Source organism: Culex pipiens, chromosome 3 (genome assembly GCF_016801865.2).
Source record: "Culex pipiens pallens isolate TS chromosome 3, TS_CPP_V2, whole genome shotgun sequence".
Lineage (NCBI taxonomy): Eukaryota > Metazoa > Arthropoda > Insecta > Diptera > Culicidae > Culex > Culex pipiens.
In genome coordinates this window covers 103,401,009-103,418,533 of record NC_068939.1, presented here as the reverse complement: position 1 = coordinate 103,418,533, position 17,525 = coordinate 103,401,009, and the positions used below count along the sequence as shown (strand labels likewise).

General features: G+C 37.8%; 1 protein-coding gene across 3 annotated transcripts; it reads left to right on the top strand.

Moving 5' to 3' along the window:
• The first annotated feature begins 929 nt into the window (after positions 1 to 929).
• On the top strand, positions 930 to 17,320 carry LOC120418236 (monocarboxylate transporter 3-like). Of its 3 annotated transcripts, none has more exons than XM_039580538.2 (10): positions 930 to 1,602; positions 6,608 to 6,732; positions 10,917 to 11,462; positions 11,527 to 11,954; positions 12,022 to 12,224; positions 13,387 to 13,621; positions 13,689 to 13,867; positions 15,139 to 15,361; positions 15,436 to 15,667; positions 15,730 to 17,320. In XM_039580538.2, the coding sequence occupies exons 1-10, from the start codon at positions 1,570 to 1,572 to the stop codon at positions 15,953 to 15,955; spliced, it is 2,430 nt and encodes an 809-aa protein (XP_039436472.1). In that variant the 5' UTR covers positions 930 to 1,569; the 3' UTR covers positions 15,956 to 17,320. The 3 variants fall into 3 exon arrangements, with proteins under 3 accessions (XP_039436472.1, XP_039436474.1, XP_039436473.1); XM_039580540.2 differs by having other exon boundaries at positions 1,047 to 1,602; positions 12,022 to 12,149; XM_039580539.2 differs by lacking the exon at positions 930 to 1,602 and adding an exon at positions 3,748 to 4,040.
• The last annotated feature ends 205 nt before the right edge of the window (positions 17,321 to 17,525 follow it).

The following is a 17,525-nucleotide window of genomic DNA, read 5'->3' as shown; positions in this document are numbered from 1 at the left end:
TGTTCCTACACATGATATTCATAAATTAAGTTGTATTTCCATTGTTTTAAACAGATTGATCCCTGTATTAATGGAGACGCAAGGTGTATTACAATTATGATGAGTTTTAATGACAATAAGAAATTTCATAAAGAGCGAGGCATAATTTGCAAAATTTGAAGCTATCACTTGGTGCAACAAAATGTACTGCAACCGGCACTGTGCAGTTGCATTCACATTTGCAGATGTGTTAATCCACGACAAAGAAGGTTAGGGCCAACCAGATGCTAAATGTGACTGTGCCTTCTTGTGCTACATTTGTCAATATTTTAATATACCCATACTTATTGTACGATCGACTGGCAGCTATGGCTGTTCCAGCTGGGAGAGGTCAATGCCAGTACGTTACTTAATACAGGTTAGCCGTACTACACCAGACGCAGCTTTCAGTTTTTGGTCGATCGTAGTCTGGCAGATTTTGCGCAATAAAAACTTGTCTCGTTTGCAATCTGAGTAACCACGTGGGCGGAGCTCATCACAATGTTGAACGTGTCATTAAGACGATGCCGGAGATTCTTCCGATGTGATAATGGCTATAAATTACTACAAAATCTATAGTATCTAATAGCTGTCAATGCTCGTTAGAGGAAAGTTAATCCCATTTGATCTAGAATGCTCGCATTGACCGTGATTAAAAGAGATGGACTTATCACTGGTTGGAATATAAACCCAACGATAGGTTCGTAACAACAAAAGCTTCAAAACGACTCAAATCACGTGTGTGGTTTGCACACTGACAATGATTATACAATAACTAGGGTTGTCCATCGAATCGTATTAGCACAATTTCTGCCCCGGCAAGTGTGGCGTATTGATTGTATTTATTATCAATCAAGTGCTGTGGGCCGTTTGTCGTCGGTCAGGCTAGACACTGGTATAGATTACGCTGAATATGTATGCAATAGTTCGTCACTGTGCAGTACACCAAAGAGAGTCATATGATGCTCCACATTCGTGTTGGTTAAAACGACTCGAAGCAACACAGAGAGTTCATTTCAAAGCTCTCCTTCCCGATAATAGTACGACTAATCACCCGAGCACTCGAGGATGATTAAACAGAACGCGATAGATATGCTATGTTGAAGGATGAATGTTTGTAATAGTGCCATGAGAATTGCATGAATAAATTGCACTCTTCACCGGGGTGTACGTGTGTGCCAACCAGAGTCAACAACACCAGCAACAGCGATGACGGGTCTTCTGATCTGGGCAAACGACTTTGTCTCTCACTCTAGAACGTTTTTCCTTCGACAGTCCGGGGCGCGCAGTCGCTCATTCTAGTGTGAACCGAGGCCGGAAACGGGTCTGCAACGACTCACAAAGCCGCCCAACATCAACCAAGCTGGAAACAATGAGTGCCTTAAGAGAACAGTAGCAAACAAAAAAGTGTCGTCATCAGTGAAAGGGTCAATCCCTTTTGAGTCGTGCGAATAACATAGTGTGTCGATTCCGGCAAGTGAAACCAAGCAGCAGCAAGCCAAGTGTGCCAAGTTAGTGTTTAAGAGATAGTTTATCAAATTCAGAATAAAAATGTCGAACAGGAAAGGACGGAAAGTCACGAGGGTAAGCTATTCTTATGTAATGTTAAATGAGTACAAAGCTAGTTTCATTCAATAACCTTACTATTTTGTGTCATGTGCAGTTTGTTTCTTACATAATTTTGGTGAAAAAAAGCTTATTAAATATTTAAAAAATAGTAATGAGACTGTACTGCTCAGGTCTAAAGCATTCACATCCTGGGTTGATTTTTTTCTACTCTTGAGAAGGTTTTGCAATTTTAAAAGAATAAATGATAGCAAATTGCATTATACACGATTACAGTTGTCATGCAATTTTGTGTATTCAAAAGCGAAAAACTTTTTTTGTGTGCTTTACAATTTTATCAAAAAAAATTCAAATTTTTAAAATGAACATTTCTTTGAAAAAAAAAATCATTGCATATAAGTTTATTTCGCAACCCTTTCTGTTGATTGGAAATTAATTTCCATGAATATATTGTTTTTTTCTTTCTATTTGGTAAAATGTGTTTGTATCTCTGATGCAAATATTTACTGGCGGTACCAAGGGGTGGCCTGGAGGTCATTTTTGAAAGCTAGTAACTATTCTGCAAATAAATCCCAAAAATCTGGTTTCTTCGGGAAAGTTCCGAAAACTGATAATAATTGTATAGTTGAATAGGAGGGCGCTCCACAGGTAAAAATGTGAAACAGTTGCTATTCTCCATAAATTTTGACGATTTTTACCACACAAACTTCAAGCGGTTAGAGGGAGGGGTTCCCGTGGTCAGAATGAGCTAAAATTTGGGAATTAACCTATTTATGAGTCAATCTTTGATTACAGGGGGTAGCCCCGAGCAAGCCCAGATTTGGACCACCCTAATAAACAGCTGCCAAATTTGTATGGAAAATTATATGAACAAACTGATTATACAAAATGGCTTTTTTGGGCATACGGAAGGCACCCAAAAAGCTACAACCGTTTAAAAAAAAAATACAGAAACTGAAATTTCAAGAGTTACTTAATCCACCGTTAGGTGGTTGATGCCTTCCGTACATTAATTGATTTTTTTCGGTAAAATATAAATTTCCAGCCTACAAATGGCCTCTAAATATAACTTCAAATACTCATAACTATCGATAGGGTTGTCAGATCTTCATCTACAGATCCTTTTGGACGCGTTGGATAGGTCTTTTAAATAACTTTCTATAAATATGTAACAAAGCGGGTTTTCTTACCAAAACCACCCTTTTTAAGTTTTCCTGACTTAAGCCCAAATCGTTTTAAAGCATATCAATCGATTCTACGTCCAATTTTCTTCTAAATGAGTTCTTGATCACAGAGATATCGCAGCTTGAAAATTGAAATTCTTACACCCAGAACTTGGCATCGGTATACGAAAGGATAAAGAGCACGGTTCGGTAATAAACTGACACGGACGGAGAGGATAAATCCCGAAATTACCGAGAGTGCTTTACTCGTGGGTGCATTTTCCAAAAAATCACCATTCAAAAAAAAGTGTCGATACCGAGACCTTCGGCATATTAAACTGCGCCTTTGCCGTATCGGCCACCACGATTCGGTGACTAGGTGGCGGTCATTTGTTCATATAAGCCACACAATGGGATGAAAACAGTTCATCCGAACTGTCCGAACTGTGAACGAATGAACACGATTTGTTGTTGTTGTAGCGCGAGAGGTCTTTACTCTCGCCAAATCGTACTTTCCTCTCGTTTCTTTTCGAAAGGACTATCTGCATGGACTTAAACTTTTGGTGTACTTGCTTCGATGGTATCAATAGCCTAACCAAATTAGATATTGATAAAAAAAAATTGATTTTAATTTCGCACTTTTTGTGTACGATTGGGGTGAAACAGCCCATATGCATTCCGCTCCGTATCAGTTTTAAGCAATTGTAAAGACAAGAAACCATCCATGACTAATGTTTGGTCCATGCTCAGCGCTAATCACTCAAGTAGTGACCATTTAATGCAATCTCTTGAAATGTTTGTAATATTTTCAGCGCAAACCCAACCCAACACTCTTTCTCCTTATCAAGGATTTGTCGTACTCGTGTTGGTATATATGGGGCATTCCCAACATATTCGAATCGTTTTCAGGCTGAGCTTGTATTCTGGCCGGTCCAATCTGGAGCACAGTATCATTTTGTGACTTGTTTGTTCGCACATGAAACAATAAACACTTGACTCTCCCATTATTCCGCCCGATATCGGAGAGTGAGCAGAGCGCGAGTTTAATTGGAAGGAATATCTCCTCAGAGTCCCAGCTGGAAACCCCCACATCAGTCAGTTTATTAGTGACCTCCGCAAGCGGTTGTCACAGTTTGACTCGCAGTGGTGCTTCCCGCCAAAAGTGCATTCACAGGAGCACGACTTCGATTGCGATGTTAGTTTAGTGCTTTGAAAGTGTAAATTTGTTTGAGATATTGGTTCATTTGTGTTAAATCAGTGTATTTTTCAAAAATGTCGGATAAAAATCGTATGGTAAGAGGTTCTTTGAATATCTTAAGGGAACTTATACTCCTTAATACTTAGTAAAGTTATTTATACCCAGTGAAAGTATAAATTTAGTTATACATGAGATAAGTGCCATCATGTGCTACTGGTTAGCACGTCGGTTACAATCCATAACGAGTACCTTAAGCTAAATTTATCTTATCATTTGAAAGTGAAATCACCACTTGTGGCATTGCATTGGAATTCCTCCATGTACACGAGGGGTTTATAACCGATCAAAGATTTTCCAAAGCTGCAATGATAATTCCCTGTTGCTACGTTCGAAACCAAATTGAAGCGACGTATTCGAAGCAGAATTGATAAGATGAACTTGAATGGCTTCCAGATAGTGTGATAACGACGTTATTGATCGTCCTATGGGCTTAAGCAACAATCAGAACGTAACGAAGTAGCCCCGTTACGAGAGTGAGTGTGATATAGGTGGAGGCTTTGGAGTATGGCTATTTTATTGCTGCCAACTTATTGAATTATCACCGGCTGACATCATGATTAGACTCGTTATTTCGTCCTTGCTTCGTACAGTGAGCTAGTGGAGAGTGATTGATGGTCGCTGCTGGCAGTATTGGACCTTATCGGTCCATCGCTTTATCAAAAAGGGCTCCAAGTGAGTCGAATTATTGTACGCAATACGTGCTATATTGCTTGTTGTCAGATAGAGATTAGCAAATCTAATTTCTGCAGAATGGACTCGACAGCAGTGGCTGGTGCTATTAAGGATACTGAATTATTAAGATGTTCGGCCTGATTCAAATGATCATCTCTTCAAACAAAATTTTCCGACGATCGGATTGAATCGGGATTCAAGTTCCTAGAGCACTGTATTAGCTTTGAGTTCGGAAATGGATGTACAGTCCAGGCTCGATTATACGAAGTTTTTGTTATCTGTTTTTTCGACATAAAATTCGAATTTGTTGACCTCAAATTTGTCGAATTTAAGTTGTCGATTGCCTATTCTACTGAATCAATATTTTCAATACTCTACCATGCATCATTTTGGTCGCCATCTTGGTTTCCATATTCTTGTATACCGTTAGGGCACTTTTGCGGTCATATTTGAGCTCTAAACAAAATTTGACAACGAACAAACTACGAATTCTCATGTAACTCATTAAGCTAATTCAGATATTGTACCAAAAAATAGCATTGCTCTAAAACTTCAAAGACTACTTAGTTCGCAGAAAAAGATGCAATACTCTGAACTTGTTGAAAAGTGTCCATCATCGCCCAGCTGTTGACAAGTGCCGCACGGCTCCAGGGAGGGACAGAAAATAAACTAAAACAATATTTTGATCGAATGTATCACATTACCGAAAACAACAGACAAACGACGGCGTTTCTCCTTTTTTTCATACAGCTCTATCACACCAGGCAGAACAAAAGCTGAGCTGAGACGTCGCCACCAACCACGAGCAAATTGATATAATCAACCTTAATGAATTTGTATGTCAACATGTTATAAGTCCATAAAAGTGAGATAAATTCGCCTCAAGCCGCGCGGGCTGTGCATCTTTCTGTTGCCAGGCGAATCCGCACTATGTCCGGCGAAAGAGTTTGGTTAGCAGGCAGCAATTGACATTAGAAAATTTGGAAAAAAAATGTTCTGCCTAATATCAGCTGAGCGTGGCATCAATTGAACTTAATCACCCTCGTCACGTTTGTTTATAGCAACATATTTAACTCTTCTCGATGCTTTCGGACAGCTGATTGAGTGGGAAAATTGGTTGCCGAAATTTCGTGTAAGGTTTAGGCGCAAGAATGTCCCATGCTGTTTCCAGCTTGCGAGAACATTCAGAGCTCGAGAGAGAAAAGTTGCACAAGCCAATTAGCGTTAATCAATGTTGAGGAAAATTATTAATTGGTGAACATCTTCGCGGCCGAGCTGCGGGCGAATCGTCGTGGGGCATTTTGTTTTGTTCGCCAGTGCATGAAATTGACTGCCGTTTTTGCAGAAAGTGCAAGCCACCCCAAAAACGTCACAGAAGACCGCCGACGTCTTGTCTGTCGTGTGAGTTTTTCTAGCACGAGATCAAGTCTAGGAATACAAACAGACGCGCACTGGGTTGAACCGGTAAGACTTGTCTCTGCTCAGAATGTATACAATCGGTAAAAGTGACCTATTTTTAGTGTTGCAAGAAAGAGAAAAACCTCTGACCGACAGCTCGATTCATGAGTTTTCTGTTGCTATTGGCCCCGTTGACAAATTTAAGAAAAAAAAGTGGCGGAACTGATAGAATTCGTCAAATTAAATTGCAAATTGCCTGTAATGAAACGCGTCCACTGCGACACTTGAGCCAAGCACGAGGCGTTTGAAAGTAAAAATACGCGTATTATAACGTAGCCTTGAACTAGATATTTGTGCATGAACAAACGAAGATCGAAGTGGTTTAGCACGGGTGTCAATATCTTGATTTTAAAATTTTTGAAACTTCATTTAAAAAACTAAAATAAAAAAAAACTGTTCTACATATCAACACGAAGTATCCAAAGGATTTCACTAAACCACCACCCTCTCCCAACTTTGCTCTTCCTTACAGACTGATAGCGATATAGCATGCGAAGAAGCGTCCAGGTTAACAGCCGAACTACAGGAAGAGGCATCACCTGAGGATGACGATGGAATGTGTGGGTATCACGATATGCCGCCACCTCCCGATGGCGGGTAAGTAAATTTTATTTATTTTTTCAATCATTATTCATTTTACAACGAATTCATTTTATTCGAATTACAACGATTAACAAAGTGTTATCGATGATGCTGTTCATAATAACATGTAGAAGAAACAAAAAACAGAATTATGTTTGTGCAGTCAAACAAAACACCATGCGCCTCCATTAAGTGAACACAAAATGAATGAAAAAGCTCATCAAAATCATCACAGTTTTTGTTCTATACGAAATCAAATATTAGGCGTTTCACGAGGATTGAGAATATGCATGCAAAGATAAGCAGAAAACTTTCGCAAAAGTTAAGGAAATATTTTGTCAACGTCGTTGCTGCAAGTTTATACAAATAAGTATGATTTAGTATTATGAAATCAACACGACGAAAACAATTTCTAGAGGCAAAAGTTGGATTTGACTGCTTCGTACTGGTTCGTACTAGTCCGAATAAAAAAATTTCAACACATTTAATTTGAAATATTACAGTGTACCATAATCAGGGGTGACATTGGGCCGGGGTGATATTGAGTCATACAAAAATGCAGAAATTTTTATGTCCCAATCTCACCCCCCAGATGCAATGTCACATCTGATGGCGATATTAAGAGATAAACCACATGGACCCAAATTAGAAATTTAGAAATTAGAAATTACTAAGTAGCATATCATTTTTGTTATAGCTAGCTGGCGAAAATCTTGTAATATGTTAGAAATGTTCAAATATCATAAAGATGTACAGTCAATTTTAAAAAGATGCATGAAAAATATGGCTTTTCTATCAGAATTTAAAATTAAATCAGAATTTAAAATTAAAATGAAGTGTTGTGCTTCGAATTCCGGACTATGATAAAGGCTGATTCGAAATCTGGACACGTTTGCTACGAATCCCGGACACCCGTTTTAGCTTATACATCGCTCAAATTTGGACTAAAATTGTAGTGGACGGCAGGGGCGCCGACTAGTCCAAAATGTTGGGGGGGCACGGATGTTTACCAAAATCGTTAGGTAAGAGTGGCGATTAGATGTTAAAGTTTCTTGTATATCACGAATTTTAATAATTTTATTAAGATGTAATACTATTTTTTTCATCCGGAATTGTTTTTAGAAAAAGATAATTTATTAAAACGTGATTGAGAATGTTAATTGGGGGAATTTTTTATATGTTTGGAAGGCCTTCCTTCTCATTGGCATATTCTCACTTAATTTCTAGAAGTAACAGTCAATAATAAAAATAACCAGATTTTTGGAAATTCAACAACACAAATATTCTAAAAATAAAAACAAAAGTAAAAAGCAAAAATTTAGAACTTCGGAAATTTAAAAATACAAATACACATTTAAAAAAAAACATTCATTTTTCAAATCTGCAATTTAGAAAAAAAAATAACTGATACACAAAATTCAATGTTCCAAAATTAAAAAAATAATAGTATGATTCTAGAATTCTAGGGTTAAAAAAACTCATGGCTTGAAAATGTTAAGAAATCAAAAGTAGAAATTCAAACAATCAGAAATTTAGAAATAACAATCAAATTTCAAAATCTTAATCAAAATTTCAAGATTATGATGCATCAATTATTTTTTTAATAATTTAAGAATTTAAGAATTTAAGAATTTAAGAATTTAAGAATTTAAGAATTTAAGAATTTAAGAATTTAAGAATTTAAGAATTTAAGAATTTAAGAATTTAAGAATTTAAGAATTTAAGAATTTAAGAATTTAAGAATTTAAGAATTTAAGAATTTAAGAATTTAAGAATTTAAGAATTTAAGAATTTAAGAATACGACCAAAAACGTTTTAAAATGGATTCCCAATACTCAATAATGCTGATTTCCTGAAAATTTTCTATTTTTAGTATTATTTTCTACTTCCTGATTTTTTGGCATATTTTTTGAGGGTGCAGTTAAAATTTCTATAGCCTTTTAATTTTTTTAAAATCGATCATAACTTGAAGAAGGCGATACACTTGTGTTTTTTAAGATTATAATGTAGAATTGTCTCAGATTATGTTTTCATTTGATAGTTTCTCAGTAAAGCGGTGCGCTAGTTTTCAAAAATTTACTTTTTTTGAAACAATTGTATTTTTTGGCTAAAATTGGTATAAAACGGTCGGTGAACGGTGAAATCTTTTCAAATCCTTTCTAAAATTACCCAAAAAATTATCGAATTTATCAGCATTTTTGTAAATGTAAAGCAGTCAACAAATTACCATTTTGAAAAGTGTTCCAGTTTTATTCGCTAAATCCTGATCTACAATGGCAAATCGCAGAATGTTGCGTTTGAAAACTTGATGATTATTTTCGCAAGAGTTTGCGTAAGTTTGATTGTAGATGAGGTGCTATGGAAAAAGTACATTGGTTTTGTTGTTGCAACAACATGCACAGATAGAAATCTTATGAGCAAATCCGTAAAATCTATGTTGACGACATCTCTCAAATCATACACCGATGCCTCTGTGCTCTTGTACTAAGCTTACTGATTTTCTTAGAGAACACAGTGGTATAGATAAAACGTTGTCGATTTATAAAAAAATGCATCTAAATCCAGAAAATTGTAAACGTATTGTTCAAAATTTTTTTAGCGATTTCAAAAACAACAAATGTTTTTGAACTATTTTACGGATTCGCTTACAAGAATTCTATCCGTGTGTACAAACAATGTTCCATTTAAGTTTTAAATATTATTTTCAATTATTCCTGTGATTTTTTTTATATTTGAAATAAGATTATTTTTCTTCCAAAATTTCTGGGGGGGGCACAATGTATGGGCTGCCCCCCCAGCCAAATTTTAGGGGGGGCAAAAAGTACCGTGCCCCCCCAGAGTCGGCGCCCCTGGTGGACGGCATTATTTAGGTCTACAAGATCCTCTGTAATTACTCTTAGCTTTAAGTAAAATGTAATTACAAAAGCCGACTCGGTCCTAACCAGGTCCTAGCACCGAAAAGGACCTAATAAAAATAATTTTATGAAAAAAAAAAATATATTTAGGTCTCAACCAAGCTGTTAACAGCAACTCATTTGATATTATGCTCAACAATTTGCTAGGTTTTAAGAATTCAGAACAACTAATTAAAAATAATCAAGTTTATTTTGTTAAAAGTCTTAAATGCATGAAATGTAACTAAGAATTTTTTTTTCTCATAAAATTATTTTTATTAGGTCTTTTTCGGTACTGGGACCTGGTTGGGACCAATTTAGAATGAGAACAAGACAAACTTAAAAAAACCGGGTGAAGCTAAGAAAATAACTTGTTTTATAAGTTCAAATTAAATGCTAAAGTTGTTACAAGGGATATAAGAAGTGCGATTCAAATTAGCCGAGTCAGAATTCTAAAATGAAGATTTTTGAAAATTGAGATCGCTTGTATTACATTTAGCTGAAGGTTTGAATTTTAATGCGTCTCCATTAGTATAAAGATAAACTACCTTCTTCAACAAAAATCTCAAGATATTCTCACATGGAATCTATAAGTTAGTTAAACTTGTTCCTCACATCTGTTTAAGCTAGGTTCTGTCAGACCAGATACAGATTAACTTAATTAGTACATCGATTTACTAATATAATGCGTTTAAATGTTTTGAAAACAGCTGTAGTCCTGATTCGCCCCAGCTTACGGTCATGAAAAAAATATAAAAAATCTATTTTCTTGAAAAATACTAAAAGATAGCACACAAGCGATTATAATCATAAAAATCAAGTATTTAAATTTTTTTATTTAAAAACTCGACAACCACAAACATGAAGTTTCCGGGACTTCCCGAGTGTTACCTTCAAGCTTGACATCATGATCATAACACACTGAGAATGGAAAAGCTCATCAAAAGTGATTTGCTTTGATCAAAGAAAAGCGCATGAAAAAATAACTGCGCATTGTTTTGAAGATTACAAGCGTGACATTTTGCAATACATTTTGAGCTTTCGATGGAAACGCATGGTGTGCCATTCTGGTTTGAATTCGACTTATTTTTGTAGTACGATTTAAATTTCTGATTTAAACCAGTTCGCTAAATGATTGCAACTTCTCGTCCAGTGTAAAAAATATATCACAAAACTGGAACCAAACTATAATTTTGCTAAAGCTATTAGTAATTTGGTAATCATCAAAATCTCATTTAGAATAAAAATACAAAAATAACTTCTCATTGCACTAATTGTACTTCTTTTCTGCTTATTCACTTGCAGCTATGGATGGGTGATTGTGTTTGCGTCGTTTATGTGTAACATGATAGTGGACGGTATCGCGTATACCTTCGGTGTGTTTTTGAATGATTTCGTGGAGTATTTTGGCGAGGGCAAGGGTACGGTTGCGTGGGTGGGCAGTTTACTTAGCGGTATGTACTTAAGCGCAGGTCCAGTTGTTTCGGCCCTGACCAACAAGTATGGCTGCCGGACAGTCTGTATAGCTGGTAGTATAATCTCCTGCGTGGCATTTGCTCTCAGTACCTTAAGCACGAATGTGACCATGATGATGCTGACGTACGGTGTCATGGGTGGCATCGGGTTCGGCTTCATCTACCTGCCAGCGGTCGTCGCCGTTGGGTATTACTTTGAAACGAAACGTTCCTTGGCGACCGGTATCGCCGTGTGCGGTTCCGGCTTCGGTACCTTCGCCTTTGCACCGCTGGCCAACATGCTGCTGGAGAACTTTGACTGGAAGAACTCCACCCTCATATTAGCTGGTCTAATATTGAACTGCGCAGTGTTCGGTGCTATGATGCGGCCACTCACGTAAGAAGCGATTTTCTACCAGTATTTGGCGGCACGCTAATGTTCGTTCTTTTTGTTTCTTCAGTTATCCCAAGGAGGACGACAAGGTGAAGCCCCTGATGCAGCGAATGTACGAAGAGAAACGCATGCAGATGGAGCGCGGCTCGATCGGTGGTTCCTACTTTATGGTCCAGCTGCCCGATGGAACGATGGAAAAAAGACTGAAAGCTCCGCTGAATGCCGACCCCGGCGTACACTCGAGCCTGGCCCTGGACCAGTTGGCCGCACAACAGGGAGGAATGCACGCGGTCGCCACCCTTCCCACAATCACCGAATCCAAGGTCCAGGAGCAAAACGGTTCTAGCAACTCTTCGTCCGAGTCCAGCCAAATAGAGATGAAGAAGCCACTGCAGAAGAAACGTAACACCAACTCCGAATCCGATGCCAACGAGTACGGCTCCAACAATTTGCCGCGAAACGCCTCCCAACCGGCATTCACTAGTCATCAGTCAGGTAGGGTTGAGCTCCACGTTGCGTTTCCAGCCGCCTTAGTTTGACATGATTTCTTTATTACCCACAGGTATTCCAAAGAACGGATCCGTGCCAACGTTCGACCGGATCCGCAAGCACTCAACAGGTGAAAGGTTTAAGCCATCCTTGGCTGCCATTAAGGCAAGCTCAAGAGGTGACGTTGGTAGCAACGGAGACGTACGTAAATCTATGCATTTAAAAGTGTCACGCGGCTCTGTCAACGGCAGCAAAAATAATAACGCTGAAGATTTAGTTAGTAGCAGCCACATTTCTTTATTATTTTTGAAATTTTACTTCGTATGATCTAGCTAAACGGGTTTAACCTATCGGTTTTGAGCGTGTTGTTGATTGGATTTTGCTATTTTGGTTGCACTTTCCTTCCTCCCCCTACCCGGTTCTTTTTTTTTTGCTGTATTATCAATCAATCGTGAGATGGACGAGCGAAGGCAAAAAATCCTGTCCAATCTGGCTATCGCAATAATTTGCATATATGATTTTTTCTTCCCCTGCTGCTTGCACTTTGCTTCAATTAACATTGAACGTGTGGACCTGTATAGCCTCACGACACCTTTCTAATCAGCTTGTAATTATTAGTATTATTATCATTTTAACATGATGATGTAAAATTGGTATCAATTAGCATATGCGCCAGCCACTAATCAGCCATCGTTGAAGAGCAAGTCTCCTGCACAGTGATGTGCTTGTTGTTGGCTCGCGTTCAAGTAGTAAAGTTAGTCAGGACTTTTTTCTTTCTTAGGTGTTCAGCGCTGTTATTTTTAAGCTTTATTTTAAGTAGCTGTGCCTTTTCATCTTTTCCATATTGTCACATTTATTAAATGTTTTCACTCATTTTTTCAACAAAAAATCGTCCATCTCTGCAGGTTTAAAAAGATTCCATTCCATAGAATATCCATGCATTAATTGTCCCATAATGCTTTTCCACCATTTTACTAACTGTAGAATAGTTTTGATTATTTCCTTCTAGTCGAACAGAAATCGACAAAGTTTGATTTTGCTATCGTCATAACTTGCTTTTAAAACCCCGACTAAAACATTTGTAAACTGGGGTATCAAGAATTTGGTTGAACATATAACTAAAAGTATTTTTTTAATTTATTGAATTTGAAGTGAAATCGTATTAAATAATAGTGTTTCCCGTTTTTATTGGAATAACAACAAATAGAACAAGCATTCATAGATTCAATACACTGTACATTTTGTTTCCTTACTTGGCATACGTACCCAAATGTATAAATCCTAATTTTACATAATTCAGTACATTGCAATTAACTATGCACGTGTAGCTTTGTTTGCGGTTTTAGTTTTGCTCATCCCAAAAAAAAATACATTTAACTAACATGTTTCTCTCTTTACTCCCGAAATCCACTTCTTTCCCATCAAATTCTTCGCACAGGACGATGGCAGCAGCATGTATACGTCGAAGGCATCGCTAAAGGCCGACCGTCCCGCCATGGTGCGTCCGCTGAGTCGTAAGGATATCTTCTACTCGGGTTCCGTTACCAACCTCAAAGAGTACCAGTCGCAAAAGTCCCTCACCAACTACCGCAACTCGGTCATTTCGCTGACCAAGTTCGAGCGTGACCACCGGAACGATGTCCGCGTCGAGGACGTCGAGAAGGGAACGGAACGTAAGATTTTACATTTGAGTTACTTCACAAGTTGTGCGCGGTGCTAATGGTGAATTTTGCTTCACAGAGTATGATCTGTGTCCGTGTTTGAAGCTTCCGGAATCGTTCAAGAATGCCATCGGGGCGATGATGGACGTGAGCCTGCTGAAGGATCCCGTGTTTATGATGATCGGCATTTCCAACATTTTCGGCATGGCGGGATTGTATGTGCCGTTCGTGTATCTTGTGGACGCAGCAGTGCTTGATGTAAGTTTACGAAAAATCATTTTAGATAGCCCAATTAGCTATTTTCTTCACACTCTCAAAATCCGTAGAATCAAATCCATTCCTAAGTTGTGAAATGGCTTAATTTGCAATTTACAAATATTAAACTTATAAAAATATAACAATATTAAATATTTAGTCAAAAATTTATTCAAAATCGGCTGAAAACTAAAAATGAGTTTATGCCTTCCACTCAAATTACAGTTTACATAAGGTGTGAGAGAGAAACACTATTGTTTACAAAAAATGAACATTCAACGATCGGATCGATGATGATAGCTGACTCTCGAGCTCTTTAAAATATCAGGCAATCTCTGTCATAGGGCAATTCTTTTGCAAGCCCTGGTAGGGAGAATGAGAGCGGTACGTCGCTTTTGCATACAATTCTAAAATTACATGCAATTTGCATGAGAGGCGAACCACATATCACAGAGTGATAGAAAAACCTATCATTTGATGATTCCTTCACCAAAACATCAGAGAGTATAGTCACTCTAGCTTTTGAGTTCTCTTCTTTTATCTCGTGATTGCCAATAATGCTATGGATACAAAGAGACGAGTTGTTCCTTTTAATTCCGCTATATATTTTTTTTAATATCTTGACATATTTTTTTAATATCTCGATTCGAGAACAGAACACTGATGAAGTCTGCAAGTAGTAGACCAAATACGTATCTGTCAAGATATTAAAAAAATATATATAGCGGAATTAAAAGGAACAACTCGTCTCTTTGTATTCATAGTAATGCATCCTGCTAAAACGCTTAACCAAACCACAATTGCCAATAAGACATTCTCTTTTTTTTTTTTGAGAGGTGAAAAGTGAAAATTTCTCATAGTAAATTTTTAGAAGTTCCATACTATCTTCAGGTCAATGGTGGAAGTACTGAACCTTAACCAAATGCACTCAAAATGTCAGGCTAGCTTTTGGGGCCATAATGCTTCAAAATTCCGGTCGAGGCGTTCGAAATTAAACAATTTTGTCTTTTTCATATATCCGTGAGCCACGTTAGTGTTCACGTGGTTTAAGGATAGTCCCTTAATGGATATTCACCAAATTTGAATATATGTTACGTTAAACATGCAGAAATACCAAAATAAAATATATCCGTCAGCAGCAAGGGCGCCCACTGATAGGGCACGGGTCTGTTTAATTCAAAAACTCGTTGAATCCGGCCATCTATTTGAATAAACAAATATACCTATGAATCCCGCATCCTAATTAAAACCTACATTTGTTTCACATCTTTCAGGGAATTGAACAAAACTCTGCCTCATTCCTTATCTCCATCATCGGTATCACCAACACGGTCGGTAGGATCGTTTGCGGCTATGTCGCTGACTTCCCCAAGGTAGACGCACTGTTCCTGAACAACATTTGTCTGGTCATTTCCACGTTTGCCGTTTCGCTCACCCCGTTCTGCCACAGTTACGCCTCGTACGTGGTCATGGCGATTGCGTTCGGAATCGCAGTTGGTAAGAGTTTGAAATCTATAAGCTTTTTTTTTTGGGTGAGAACACGAAATAATTCGTTAAATATCCCGTTTCAGCCGGTTACATTTCACTGACGTCAATTATTCTGGTCGATCTGCTGGGTCTGGACAAACTCACCAATGCGTTCGGGTTGCTTATTCTGTTCAGAGGAGCGGCCACGATTGTCGGATCGCCACTGGCGGGTGCACTGTACGACGCTACACAAACGTACTCGATACCGTTTTTCGTTGCCGGAGGCATGTTTGGGCTGTCGGCTATTTTCAGTTTCGCTGCACCGGCCATGAAGAGGTAACACGGCTAGGTCAATCAATCAGTTTATTTACTAACCATTTTGGCCACTTTTTGTTTAGATTCCGCAAACCGGAGGAAGCACCTGTGCACGTTGAAGTGTTGACACCCATCGACGAAGAACCCTCGGAAGATTTGGCCGACGACGATCAGCCCATCACAATGGTTCCGAAAATTGTCCAAACAGCCCCAAGTCCATCCTCGGAACAGCCAACCATCACAGTCAACGGAAGCGGGAACCACAAAGACGCCAGCAAAGAAGTCCCCCAGATGGAATCAGTACTGTAATTGCCACTCTCACCGTAGTGACGGTCCGGTCATCAAATTAACAAAACAAACAAAACATGCGTTTTGCGCGCGCTTGTGCTTACAATTGTACATTTATGATGTAGAACAACCGTGTTTTGATTATGTTTTATTTAATTGAAACAGAAGAAACAAATGAAACAGTGTCATACAATGAAAAGTTGCCTGTCAAGATACCAATCAGAGACAAGAAAAAACCTAACATAGTTTGCTAGCTGATCTAAGAGCGATGTGTGATTCTATTGAGTGTGTGCATGCAAAATTTTCTGTGCGTTATTCCTATGTATATTTTTAAAATTTAAAAATTCACATAAACGATGCGGTGTGGACAAAACCAAAACCGTTGTGGAAACAAAATATATAAAGCTAATTTATGCCAATCTATTCAAATCTGAAGCCAATGTTTACGAAAGTCGCGAAGTAAATTTTATTAGGCAACATTAAATGAGAGGAACGAGAGTATTAAGTTGGTACTAAGTTTATATAGGAAACAAGTGAGCAGAGAAAACCGTGAGGATAGTGTAAGTTTACTCAAAGATAGGATATATGAAAGTTTTTAACATGGATAGCTGGCATAAAAAAAGGTAGGATAAAGCACTTGAATCGGCAACAAAACATAAACTTGAACCACGTAAGCGCAAAAATGTATGGAAACATGAAATACAAAGAATTTTATTTCTTTAGAATATACAAAAGTACCATAGTATATTTTGATATTTCAAAAAACAACAAAAAAAAATGCTATCCGACAACCGGGTCAGTTTACTCCACTCGTAGAAGCTGTAAAAAATCTAAAACAATAGCTAGTTACCGCTAAAAGCTCATTCGCCGTGCCGTGCTTTTGCTTCGATTCACAACTACACACTGAATCTATCGGTGAATCATTCACAACGTGCGCGCGTCTCATTCCAGTAGTAAACTTTTAAATTGATCGACAGAAATCAGCACGCGTCTGCAGCAGATCATTGGTTCACCCACATTATTTTATACATATCAAAAGCTGACCCTTTGCGCTGTCACAGTTTATCCCTTTGTTATATATATTCTGCCAACTGAGGCACAAACCAGTTTAAAATCGACCTGGTGTAAATAGTCATGCTTGCGTTTAAGTCACCAACGGATAAAAAAGTCACGCGATATCGGCCATTATATTTTTGTTAATTTGTTTATGTTTGTTTTTTTTCTCACTCGCATGAAATGCACGGCGAATGGTTCGAATTCCCGACATTAGTTATTATACCCAAGCGTTCGTCAAGTGTCGAAAAGATATGATGGAATCTAGAAAACTGATGAAAAAACAAAAAATAACATTTGTTGAAAAAAGCATAACACAAAGCTAAAACCAAACCCTGTGCTTTATTTGTTTTACTGTTGAGAAATTTCCTTGAATTTATAACTATGAGAGATGAAACGGTAAGTATCTCGATGCCTTTGCTTTACATAATATTTCCACTAATGACCGATTCTTAGCGAAGCTACACCAAAATGTCACTTTTTTCAATATTCAATTTGATTTTTAATATGAAAGATTTCATTTTTATTATGATTCAAT